Source organism: Nelumbo lutea, chromosome 3, assembly GCF_056320005.1.
Source record: "Nelumbo lutea isolate HS-2025 chromosome 3, American lotus-T2T, whole genome shotgun sequence".
In the NCBI taxonomy this organism is placed as follows: domain Eukaryota; kingdom Viridiplantae; phylum Streptophyta; class Magnoliopsida; order Proteales; family Nelumbonaceae; genus Nelumbo; species Nelumbo lutea.
In genome coordinates this window covers 42,625,415-42,639,088 of record NC_142686.1, presented here as the reverse complement: position 1 = coordinate 42,639,088, position 13,674 = coordinate 42,625,415, and the positions used below count along the sequence as shown (strand labels likewise).

At 35.4% G+C, this 13,674-nt stretch overlaps 1 protein-coding gene across 16 annotated transcripts in view; it reads right to left on the bottom strand.

Annotated features, from left to right (window-relative positions):
* Window positions 1–12,602, bottom strand: part of LOC148864530 (CMP-sialic acid transporter 1-like) — a 66,161-nt gene extending 53,559 nt beyond the window's left edge. For 6 of the 16 annotated variants that reach the window (XM_088977251.1, XM_088977255.1, XM_088977252.1 and 3 more), the window contains exons 1-6: window positions 12,202–12,444; window positions 11,729–11,805; window positions 10,328–10,411; window positions 9,873–10,087; window positions 9,646–9,724; window positions 3,864–4,033 (exon numbers count right to left, since the gene is read on the bottom strand). In XM_088977251.1, the coding sequence (XP_088833377.1) occupies window positions 3,864–4,033; window positions 9,646–9,724; window positions 9,873–10,030 (407 nt within the window). In that variant the 5' untranslated portion in view covers window positions 10,031–10,087; window positions 10,328–10,411; window positions 11,729–11,805; window positions 12,202–12,444. Of the gene's footprint in view, window positions 1–3,863; window positions 4,034–9,645; window positions 9,725–9,872; window positions 10,088–10,327; window positions 10,412–11,728; window positions 11,806–12,201 lie in introns of all 16 variants that reach the window. The other 10 variants (XM_088977246.1, XM_088977244.1, XM_088977245.1 and 7 more) reach the window with 6 other exon arrangements.
* Window positions 12,603–13,674: the final 1,072 nt, after the last annotated feature.

Below are 13,674 nucleotides of genomic sequence, written 5' to 3'. Positions count from 1 at the left end.
ATTTCTCCTTCTCTAAATCATAAAGATGTTCTACATGTTCCTAACCTATCATACAATCTCTTATTTGTCAGCAAACTAACCCTTGATCATAATTGTTGGGTTAATTTTTGGTCTTCTGGTTGTGAATTTCAGGATTTAACCTCGGGGAAGATGATTGGGGGTGCTAAACTGGATGGTGGCTTCTACCTCTTTAATAAATGATCAACCTTTCAAACGCAAGACCGACAGACTTGTTTCAGCTCTATCTTGGTTTCTAGTGACAATGAAGTTTTGTTATGGCATTATCGGTTAGGACATCCTAGCTTTCAATATTTAAAGCATCTATTTCCCAAGTTATTCATGAATAAAAACCATTCGTGTTTTAAGTGTGAATCTTGTGAATTAGCAAAACATCATCGTGTTGTTTTTCCATCCCAACCATATAAAAAATCAAAACCATTTACCATGATTCACAGTGATGTTTGGGGTCCTTCTAGAGTAACAACTCTTTCTGTAAAGCGTTGGTTCATTACTTTTATTGATGATCATACTAGGGTCACTTGGGTTTTCCTTTTAAAAGAGAAATCAGATGCTGAAACTGTGTTTAAAACTTTCTATAACATGGTTAAAACACAATTTCAGACTCAGATTAAAATTTTTCGACGAGATAATGGAAAGGAATTTTTTAACAATGTATTAGGGAATTATTTTGCTAAGAAAGGAAATGTACACCAAAGTTCGTGTAATAAGACACCTCAACAAAATGGGGTGGCTGAAAGGAAAAACAAACATTTCCTTGAAGTAGCTAGAGCCCTAAGTTTTCAAACTAAGGTTCCTAAGTATCTTTGGGGAGAAGTCGTTTTAACAACCACTTATTTGACTAATAGACTGCCTACACAAATTTTCGATTTTAAAACACCCATACAGGTTTTCACTGATTGTTTTCCAAACTCTCGGCTAGTGACAAACATTCCCTTAAAAATTTTTGGAAATGTGGCCTTTGTTCATAACCATGATCCTAAACGTTCAAAACTTGATCCAAAAGCACATAAATGTATTTTTGTAGGCCATCCCACTAATCAGAGAGGTTACAAATGCTTTGATCCAGTTTTGAAAATGATGTTTGTGACTATGGATGTCACATTATTTGAAGGAACCTCCTACTACAGACACTCCCATCTTCAAGGGGAGAGCAACACTAGTGAAGATGGTCTTTTAGTTGGTTCTGATTTAATGTTTGAATTTGTCCATAATGATGTTCCTCACAACCAGTCACCAAAAGAAAGTAAGGCAGAAAATACAAAATTAGTGGAAACAAATGAATTAAATATTGAAAATGAACAACCTTCGGTGATGCCATCTCAAAATAAAGTTGAAACAACAGAGATGTGTGCAAAACCTTATAAAGGCCTTGTATATTCAAGGGAACATCTAGCATTGAAAAGGAGCAGCACTATTCCACAGCATCAACAAGAATCTGATCTGAGGATGGATCATAAAATTCATGATAATTCACCAAAAACACCTGAAAATATTCCTCCATGTAAATTTAATTCTTCTAGTCAGCTTGATCTTCCCACTGCTCTTAGGAAAGGTGTTAGGTCTTGTACAAAACATCATCTGTCAAATTTTGTATCTTACAAAAATATTTCACCTTCATATTGTGTCTTTATTTCACAAGTGTCCAGTGTTTCCATTCCTAACAGTATCCAGGAGGCTCTAAATGTTCCTGAGTGGAAAGAAGTTTTTGAGGAGATGAGAGCTTTGGAAAAGAATGCTACTTGGGAGAAAATGGATCTACCGAATGGAAAGACTTGTTGATTGTAAATGGGTGTTCACTTTGAAGTACAACTCAGATGGATCCTTGGAGAGATATAAGACTCGCCTAGTAACTAAAGGCTTTACTTAGACGTATGGAGTGGACTACTCTGAGACCTTTTCTCCAATGGCAAAACTAAATACAGTTCAAGTACTCTTATCTGTTGCAACTAACCTTGATTGGCCACTGAATCAGCTGGGTGTGAAGAATGCCTTTTTGAATGGAGACTTGGAAGAAGAAGTATATATGGAGCTTCCACTTGGTTTCACTGAGAAGTTTGGAACTAAGGTATGCAAGCTAAAAAAGTCTCTATATGGACTTAAACAGTCTCCCAGAGCCTGGTTTGAAAGATTCACAAGGTTCGTTAAAAGTCAAGGATATAGTCAAGGACAATCTGATCATACTCTTTTCACAAAAAGATCCACCGAAGACAAGGTATCGGTTCTGATTGTCTATGTTGATGACATAATCTTGACTGGAGATGATATTGAAGAGATGAGCAAACTAAAGTAGAGCTTAGCCAAGGAATTCGAGATTAAAGACTTAGGCCAGCTAAGGTACTTTCTTGGAATGAAAGTGGCTACACCAAAGAAGGGCATTGTGGTTTTGCAATGAAAATATATTATAGACCTTTTGAAAGAAACTAGAATGAGTGGATGCAAACCTTCAGACACTCCGATAGAAGTTAAGGCTAAACTCGGAGAAGTTAAAGATGGGGTTCCAATAGATGCAGGTAGATACCAAAGGCTGGTAGGAAGATTGATTTACTTGTCACATATACGTCCTGACATTGCCTTCGCTGTGAGCATGGTGAGTCAATTTATGCACTCCTCGTACGAAGAACATCTTGAAGTTGTGTATCGAATTCTTAAGTATCTAAAAGGCACACCAGGAAAATGACTCTTCTTCAAGAAAAACGAGAAGAGAGGGGTTGAAGTGTATACAGATGCAGATTGGGCAGGCTCAATCACTGATAGAAGGTCAACTTCGGGGTACTGCACATTTCTTTGAGGCAATTTAGTTACTTGGAGAAGCATGAAGCAAAGTGTACTGAGGCTGAATTCAGATCAATGGCTCAAGGAGTGTGTGAGGTTCTTTGGCTAAAAAGGGTGCTAGCATATCTTAAGAGACCAGTGAGTTTTCCTATGAAACTGTATTGTGATAACAAGGCAGCTATCAGCATTGCTCATAATCCAGTTCTACATGACAGGACTAAACATGTTGAGATTGACAGACACTTTATAAAGGAGAAACTTGAAGAAGGAATAAATTGCACTTCGTTTGTACCAACCACTCAGAAAGTTGTAGATGTTTTGACTAAGGGCTTGTTGAGACTGCCATTTGAACTTCAAGTTAGCAAGTTGGGCATGATACATATCTTTGCACCAACTTGAGGGGGAGTGTCGACAAGATATGATTTGCGGCAAATTAAGAAAGATATGATTTGCTGCAAATTTAGAGAAATTTGACTTGATTGATTACAAATTTGAATAAATTTAGGAAAGATTATATTTGAATAAAATTAGGAAAGTCATATCCTAGGATTAAGGGAAAGATTTAATCAATCCCTAATTGAGAGAGATTCTAGGAGTAATTGAGCGAGATCCAAGGAGTTTGTCTCTCCTATCTTTTCTTATTTAAGTTGTATGCTCAACATGTTTCATCAACAAATTATCAATACGGAAGTATTTCTTTTATCTCCCTCTTCATTTCTTCTTCTCTTCCTTTTATTTTTCCACAATATTTCCAATGACATTTTTCTTTTTTTTTTCCTTTTACATGTTTTACTTTTACTTTGTTCTTTATCCAAATGCATGATTTATTTTCCTTTTTATAATTTTTTGGTTCAATAAAAATAGTGTATTTTAAAAAGTTGAAGTATTTGCAAGCGAGATGTGTAACTAATGCTTTTCTTGTTTAGAATGACTAATTTTTCCTTATTTTCCCTTATAATAGAAAAATGGAATGATTGGAATCTCATGCTACTCCTGAAAAACAAACACCATTAGATTCTGAATCCAGAGAAAGATACCTACAAATATAATTGCAAAGAAAGAATACATACGTATACAGTTGTACATTCTGCCAGTATAGGCTATCGTTGTTCTTCTTCATCAAAAATTCTGTATAAACACCTGCTAATGCTGAAAGACAAGCAGAGAGAACTCCCAACATGTACCCCTGGATTGGTGCTGAGAAAAGTGAGTCACATGAAGCCTCTCCACAACCTTTAACCTGCATCAATGAGAAAGAGAAGAGGTGTTACAACTATAATGAAAATGGCCAAGTAAATGACACGTATGACAAGAAGTCATTCATTATTAAGAACTTCCTTCTGAAAACAGCAAGATATTTAAAGCAGAAAACAGTTCTTCCTTTTACTAGTTTGCATCTAATGATCTTTCCTCTGACGAGGCAAATCTGCAGAGGCTTAGTCAAAGTATCTTAGCCACTTAAGTCATCATATTTAAATCTGAATACAACATTAAGTAACCAAGAAAAGGAAAGAAAAAATTCTGAATGCCCACAATCATCTATAGGACCCAAATTTTAGCCTATAAGATTTCCTTTACATCAACACCTAATAGTCCAATGCATAGCACAAACTAAAAGAATCTGCTCAAAATTTCCTAAGCCAGATGACTAGGGATGGCAACAGGACAGGTTCAGGGAGGGTTTTGTAAATTCTAGACCCTCCTGCCTCCCCAAAACTCGCAGTGGGCTGGATTTTCAGAATCTAAACCCTCCCCCCACACATGAAAATGCAAAACCCTCCCCAACCCTACACCCCCACATTTGATGGTAGGTGTAGGTCAGGTCCAAAACCTGCATCTAATTGCATATTATATATAAGCAATAAACAAGAAAAATAACATGAACAAACATTAAAATTTCCAATTATTTGATTGAAACATGTAGAAAAAACAAATTATAAATTATCTTTCACATGAGATTCAAAATGCTATTAAATTCACACAGTAAATAATCACATGCCTTACAACAACAAAATCTAATATTATAAGTGCTAAGGGTGTTTTAGTAAATTCAATGCATGGGTCAGGGAAGGTTGTGTTTAGCCTAATACCATATCTGTACAGGTTGTAAAATCCCAAAACCCATCCCTCCCCAAAATCCATTTTTCAAACAAAAAACCTGCCTCGACAGGGTGGGTACCCACTGGGTAGGGTGGAAATTGCCATCCCTTAGCAGGCTTAAATCTGAAAGGCAGTGTGATGCAAAGTTATGTGGATATCCTGGGTTGCACAACTTCTCATTGACCTTTCAAATACTTGGGGTCCCTCTTGGGGACAATCCTAGATACTTGAATTTTTGGAACCCGGTGGTAGATAAGTTCACTAAAAAGCTGGAAGGTGGAAAAAGAATTACATCTCTTGGGGGAAGAATCACTATAATTAAATCTTCCTTATCCAATCTACCCATATATCACCTCCCTATTTTTAGGATTCCTTCCTCAGTGGCTAAAAGGTCAGAGAAGATCATGAGGGATTTCTTGTGGGAACTGGGAGAATCAAAAAGAGATCATTTGATTAGCTAGAAAGTTTGTATGTAGGAGTGGGAGAGAGGGGGACTAGATCAAGGGAATTTGTAGTTAAGAATTCTTTTTTGCTTGGAAAATGGTTGTAGAACTTCCATGTTGAAGAGGACAAGTCATGGCATATGGTCATCAAAAGCACTCATGGCCCTCACTTGTCAGGTGTTGTGGGCGTGTAAAGCAGTTATGGCAATGTATTACATTGTTCTCAGGTCCAGTTGGTGTAGGAGATTCCACAAGAGCAGAGTTATTGGCAGCTTTAACAGGGCTTAAGAGGATAAGAGACCTGAGATATACTAATGTCATCATTGAAGGAGACTTTAAGGTAGGAATCAGGTGGCTAGAGACCAATCAGGTAGAGTCGTGGGTTTACAGGCATATTTTCAGGGAAGTTACAGCCCTGATGAGACAGCTAAATATATGATTCAGTTGGGAAACTCAGGCAGCAAACAGTATAGCAGATGGATTGGAAAACAAGGGGCTATATGGGACAATTTGCTCTGGGGGTTACTAATCTAAACAGGATTTATCGGTTTGTAATGTTTGCCGTTTTTCCCATTATGGATAGCCAAGGCTATTCACCCTCTGTTCTTTCCATTATGGATAGCCAAGGCCATCCCCCTCGACATGAAACATAGTGAAGTTTTGTTGAAACTTTAGAACTTCTCTATTTATCAATTTCACATACAACACGTATGCTTAAATGATGGCAATTCATATTTATGAACATGTTTGTAAGTTTAATGCTATAGTTCCAATCCAAATAAAATAATACCTATATCATGATTGGGTTGGGTTAGGGTTGAGGTTTTAACACATCAACCCACTAAAGAGTGTGGAGCATTTGTCTAAAGCCTTTTCCCTCTTTTTCATTTCTTTTTTTTTTTTTTTGAGAAATGTGAAGTATATCCATAAAAAGGGGCCAAAAATTGAAAACCAAAAATCTCTTCAGCAAAACAAGTGCAAAAGAATCTGAGACATTTACTAATACTCCACCAACAAATCTAAGGACAACCTTAGAAACCCTAATTTTATTCTATGGTCATTATAAAAAATCTTTCATTCGATCGGGTCTCGCGTCCCTTCAAAGACTTCTTTCATGCTTATGAACCCTACAGATTTCTCAAAAATTCCGCGAAATTATCGAAAGAAATTTTCTAAATCTATCTTTTGGTTCAGTGTTTTAGTTAAATTGATGTTTAGAATCTGCTAGGCTAATGTATTTCCTTGATTTTAATCCAATTGAACAAATCAATGTTACTGGTGTTATTTGATTAGATCGGTCTATCTATGGGTTTTGGTGATAATAACAGGAATCCTTATTTCAGTGCAAAGCTAATGTAAATTAAGTTTTCCTGCAACAATAACCTGAGATGTTCTGACTCTTGAATTATTTTTCAGTTAGATCAATTGTACACCTAGAACTGAACGAGAACCGGCAGATTTCCCTCTTCTCTCTTAAAGAACATGACCACTGGTTAGCACCATACACTGATACACTAGAGCATTAGATTTAAATCATCTTACCTTAAACATGATAATTCAAACTATTCAATTACAGTTATTATCCTGGTTATAGTAAGAAGCACAAATGACAGCTTGATTTGAACAAGGCAAATTTGAAGTTATGCAGTGAAGTAGGAGGCAGCTAGGGGCATAGTTTTCAAGGCACCAAGGCGAGGCTAGGCGACAGGGGGGCGCCTTGTCACCTAGTCGCCTAGGCGGGCACCTAGGTGATGGATTTTTTTATATAGAAAACATAGATCCTAGGGTAGTTCCCTAGGTACCATAACCATATTTCCTTAATAAGTATTCATAATTTTCATAAGAAAAGTATAGAAAATCAACATATTCACGATAAGAAAAAAAAGAACGAAAAGAAAATTTAAAAAATATAAGGGCTGAACCCTTACTTTTGTTATAGGAAAAGAAGAAAATTTTAAGTTCTTCCTTACTTATTGGTTCAGGTTTTAAAGTCTGAGGGTTCAATACAGCATTTAGCAATGTTTGTATTGATTAGGTCCTAACAAATAAGAAAATAATAAAAAAAAATTAGTATATAAACACACAAAATGAATATTATAGTTTAATAGTGCCTATTTTATAACTATAATGTCAAAAAATAAAGTATAAAAAAGTGTTTTCCAAATAATGGATGTGGAATTTCTTTCCAAGAAGACTTGCTCGTCTATTCAGACCACCTAAATACGATCCCTCCCCAGCTTCCCCAACAGACCTAGTGAAGAAATGACTTGCATTCAGAGCATTAAGAAAGAAAGCCCAGGTCTTTAAGCTTAAAAGATAGTGGACAAGGAGATGGTCGGCAGACTCCAAGTTGCAGTCACAGAAACAGCAGCATGAGGAAGGGATAAACACACCCTGTTTAATAGATTCTCCTTGGAAAGATACTTGTTCAGATACGCAGTATATAGCATGAAGAAAATTTTTCATAGGGCCATTGGATTCCACACCATTTTGCAAGGGAATAAATTACTCCTTCAGTTAATCAGCCTCCTAGAACGATGCCATCTTTCTCCCACTTCTAAATTCTATGATCACACTCACCAAGTTGCAGGCTATGCCTTTGGAGTAACTTCAGAAGTTTTGTCACCTCCTCAAGCTCCAAATCATAAAGATTTCTTTGAAAGGTAGACACCCAAAATATCTTGTTTCTCCACTTCATAGGAACTCACCACTTCTCTCTCCTTGCCTTCAGCAATTGTAAATAAACTTGGAAAAATGGATTCTAAAGGCTTCTGATCACATCACTTATCCGGCCAAAAGTGAGTTCTAGAATCATCACCCACCTTATAAGAAATAACAGAAATAAAGGCATCAAATGATTTTTTAAACCTCTTCCAGATTGAACAGATATAGGAAAAATTAGCCAGACCAGGGTCCTACCACCTAATGCAGGCCATACTTTGCTGCCACTTGATGCCTTCACCAATTCCCAGCTTCAGTGCTAAAATATTAAAAGTACTTGCTAAAAAGAGCCTACTTTTCCTTGGGGGTATAAACAATATCTGAAAATCCAAGTTCAAATTCAAGATTTGATAAGTTGAATTGAATTCAAATAGGACCTGATTCACTTTGGTAAACATCTTTTTTTTTATATCTTCTGAAGGGCTACACAACGGGGAGTAGCCCATCCCCCAACCCAGGTGCAGGCAGGATTCGATCCAAAGTCTCCACTACGACCAGCACGAGACCTTACCAACCAGCTGGTTGGCACCCTGCCACTTCGACATCTAAACATAATATATAATATATATAATATATAAATTTTATAAATAATGTATATATTTATGCATTTTATATAAATAATATATATTAATTTTCTAAAAGAATTAAACAATCGAAATTGAGTTGAATTGAATACCCAATTATTTAATTGAATTTAAATCCTGTTTGATTCGATTCAAATTCACGCCGTTTACACCCCTACTCTAACTCCTTCCATCCTTGCCACAAGAAATCACACTGGATTTTCTCAAAAAAAAAAAAACATCACACTGGATTTTCTCAAGATATGAGGCAACCTTGGATGAAACAGGAAAATCCATGTAATATCAATTTCAGAGCACAGATTCAACATTTTCAAGCTCAGTTCATCAATTTGAGCCTAAGAGAAAACACATAATTGGGGCACTAAGCTCTAATTCCAAGAACCTAGCTTCTCTCTATATGGTTGTCTGCTCTGGCCTCATACAAATGGCTTTCAATTGATTTTATTAATAACTTGCAACAGCCAAATCCAATCCAATTAGTGAATTTGATTCAGGATATCCTAATTATATACTTAAGTTGAACAGAATTAGGTACATTGAATCTGAATCTGACCCACAAGCAATGATAGGATTCTCTTTGGGAAAGAAACTCATATATGTGGAGCTGTGAATTGACCCAGCTGGGAGTGGACTTTATGCATAGACCATCACATGGGCCTTCAGACTTAAGATTGGGACAAGCTAGTAGCCTTTGAGCTCCAGTTTGTCAGCAAATTGATACAGACAAATCTTACTGCATTTTTTTATTAGTATCTTACTGAATTAACATGATATTATGCCATTGGGCTGATTGTCTAAGGACTTCTAGGAATGCTATCAAATGATGCATTTCAATTGACACATGACTAGGGAGGGTTGCTTCTTCCCATCCTTTCATTCAACTCAAACAGTTTGCTAATAAACTAGCAGGCAAATCATAACAGTAGAAGGATCAGACCCACAAAACATGAAATAGTACACTACAACTTGACTTCCATTATAAACAGAAAGTTCTTCACTAATACCTGGCTTGTAGTTGTGCCAACAGCTAATAGAACAATGGCCATCCACTGTAGAGTAGATAGCTTCCTCCTCAAGAACAGCCTAAAAGATCAAATAAAATCATCTGCTGGTTGGTAAATATCAAGTCCAAATAGAAAGCATGGACATGAAAAATACTTGGATCAATCAGGTGTTAAGAGTCGAGGAATAAATATAAGAAGACATATCTACGCAAGTATCAAGGAAGCACCTGAATAATATCCCAGTTGTGACAATCTTCAGATTACCCATTATCTGGTATGTAGATGTATCCACATAAGTTAGGGTAGCAAATTGGACATTGTTGTGTATTAGGTATATAATTGAAGGAATGGGGAACAAGCGCATGCTTTTCCATTCTGTAGTCATTCTTGGAGGAGGTGATGACTGACACTCTCTCCAAAGGAGAAAACTAGATACCAGAAGCTGTAGTTTAAAAGTAAATGGTATGCGTCAGATGAATAATGAAAAGCAATGGCTATAGAAGAACCTAAGTGGTTTAAAGCGGAAATTTTACTTTCGTTTTTTCTTAAATGAACAAATCTTCTACTTAGTAACCTTATCATTCATTTCAATTGATCTCTGAAAAAGCGAAAACAAGCCATGTAAAAGAGATATTGTAATTTTGTCCACATAATAGAAAAGGATCACAAAATTTAGAAATACCTTAAAAACTTCAGCAAGAAAAGGAACTGTCGCATAATCATACTTATATCCCCCATTGCTTTGTGAAAGTGTTGTCAGAATTCCCTGACACATAAACAAAGGTTATATACCAATAGTTGGCATGTCATTGGTAAGGAAGAAAAATCTAAAATCATCATCATTATCCATGCTTTATCCCAACTATATGGGGTCAACTACATGAATCCTGTTTCGCCAATCCATTCTATTTAAACCCATACCACACCACTGTTAAATGATTAATGCTTAAATCATTTCTTACTATTTCTACCCATGTCCTTTTTGGGCTACCCCAATCTCTTCTAGCCCCTTCAACGTGTAATAAACCACTTCTTCTAACTGGCACAGATGGAGAAGGAAAATCCAAAATCCACCACCTAAATTTTCCATTATTAGCACCAAGAGGTACTTGACAAATTACAGGGGTAAAAAATCCTACAGAATTCTGGTCAATGACCCTCAAGGCCAATGGTGGAAGATTACATTCTGGCATTCCAACTCATTTCCAAGTTAGTAGTAGATGGGAAGCCCCTAGCCATAGTTGTCAAGGTGACGCCTAGGTGACAAGGCACCCTTTGAGGCTTGCATCGCCTAATTGCCAAACAGTTTGTACTATGTATTATAAAATACTTGATACTCTTTATTTTTTGGCATTATAATTATAAAATAGGCACTATTAAACTAAAATATTCATTTTGTGCTTATATACTAATTTCTTTTTATTATTTTATTATTTGTTAGGGTTTAATCAATATAAACATTGCTAAATGCTGTATTGAACCCCTAAAGACTTTAAAAACCTGACTCAATAAGTAAGGAAGAACTTAAAATTTTGTCAAATCAACACATTTTCTTTTCTTCTTTTCCGATAACAAAAATAAGGGTTCGGCCATTATATTTTTTGAATTTTCTCTTCCTTCCTTTCCTTCTCATGAATATGTTGATTTTCTATACCTAACATGAACTCTATACTTTTCTTATGAAAATTATGAACAATTATTAAGGAAATATGGTTATGATACCTAGGGAACTACCCTAGGATCTATGTTTTCTACATAAAAAATCCACCTCCTAGGCAACTAGGCGACAAGGCGCCCCCTATCGCCTAGCCTAGCCTTGGCGCCTTGAAAACTATGCCCCTAGCTGCCTCCTACTTCACTGTATAACTTCAAATTTGCCTTGGTAAAAAGGAAACCTACCACAACATAATGGTAACCTTTCCATCTGGTATTACCTTTTCGGGAACCACTTTTACAAATCAAGTTGTCATTTGTGCTTCTTACTAAACCAGGATAATAACTGTAATTGAATAGTTTGTATTATCATGTTTAAGGTAAGATGATTTAAATCTAATGCTCTAGTTTATCAGTGTATGGTGCTAACCAGTGGTCATGTTCTTTAAGAGAGAAGAGGGAAATCCGCCGGTGTCTCGTTCAGTTCTAGGTGTACAATTGATCTAACTGAAAAATAATTCAAGAGTCAGAACGTCTCAGGTTATTGTTGCAGGAAAACTTAATTTACATTAGCTTTGCACCGAAATAAGGATTCGTGTTACTATCACCAAAACCCATAGATAGACCGATCCAATCGAATAACACCAGTAACATTGATTTGTTCAATTGGATTAAAATCGAGGAAATACATTGGCCTAGCAGATTCTAAACATCAATTTAACTAAAACACTGAACCAAAAGATAGATTTAAAAAAAATTCTTTCGATAATTTCGCAGAATTCTTGAGAAATCTGTAGGGCTCATAAGCATGAAAGAAGTCTTTGAAGGGACGCGAGACCCGATTGAATGAAAGGTTTTCTATAATGACCAAAGAATAAAATTAGGGTTTCTAACGTTTCTGACCTGAGAACTGGTGAGAATAGTAAGAAGCGCGGCAACGAAGTACCATTGCATCCTTGTTCACTTGACACAGTGAGATGATACATGAAACCTTCATTTCATCTACAAGTCACAATTGAGATCAGATTGGCGCCCCACATGCGCGTGCATTGAAAACATCTCCCGTACTTGCCTTGGGGAGATGTTCCCAATACACGGCTGATATAGGCTTTGGAACGCGTGTGGGGCGAGATACAACAAGTCAGCAACTAGTCAGCTCCATCTGGGCTGGAGCAATATATATAAAACGTCGTTGAACAGGCCGGTCAAACTAATTTATCCATCACTCGACCATGATTTTAGGTCCATTTAACCAAACCTGATAGGCTACCAAATGGTAATATTCAATTTTAGCGCCCACCCCCCCCAAAAAAAAGATAATACACAAAAACCTTTGATTTTAATAAAAAAAAAAAAAAGATTGTTGATCCATACAATTAAAAGCCATTTAAAAACATATATATCCTATAAAGCAAATGTATGTCATAAAAGTTAAATTTAATTATATAATATTAATTTATATATTTACTCTTTATTTGTACATGGCATATCACGTGCTTTTACACTAATATTAACTAGAGGTGTAAGCCAGGCATGGCCTACTTTTGTGGGTTGTACGTATTGTAGTAGGTCATGCAATTTAGGCACATGTATAATATCCTATATTTATCATATTAAATAAAAAGTAAATATAATACATCAAAATTATTTTTGTGCATATAAATACAAAAAATATATATATAGAAAATTTTGAATATATTTATAATTCTATTGAAAACATGAATAAGATTGTAGAACTTTCTTTTGATTAAAATACTCAATTTTGAATTTAGTTCCCATTTATTTGTGAGGTTTAAATTGTAAATTAAATTACTACTTTTCATCTCATTTAATTCCCTATATTTAAATCTTATATTTTTTAAAATAAAAAAAGATATACCAAAAAGATGAAACATTACAAAAAAAACAAGAGTTTAACCAAGTAGGTAGGATTGTAAATGATACTTGAAATTTCACAACTCAATCCATATATCACATATTTGGATGAGATATTTATGTAATCACATTTGGATTTTGCAATCTGTGTTCGATTGATAATAAAAAAATAAAAATATATAAAAACAAAAAATAAAAATACATAAGATTTATAAAAAAAAAAATGAATGTGTTATTACTATCATTATCATCATGTAGAATTGCCATGTGCTTGTGCACACTTACTAGTAATTAATAAAAGATTGGTCTCTAAATAAATGGCAATTTGCCAAACTTCTCATCTATAAGAAGTACCTAGCATTAATCCAACATCTAGACAACTAAGGCACATCTTCCCATGCATGGAAATTAGTCAACAAATAAAGAGAAAAATAATGGATAAAATCAATTTATCCATGAAAGATAATAAGAATCAATCAAATTAAACTAAAAAAACCGTAA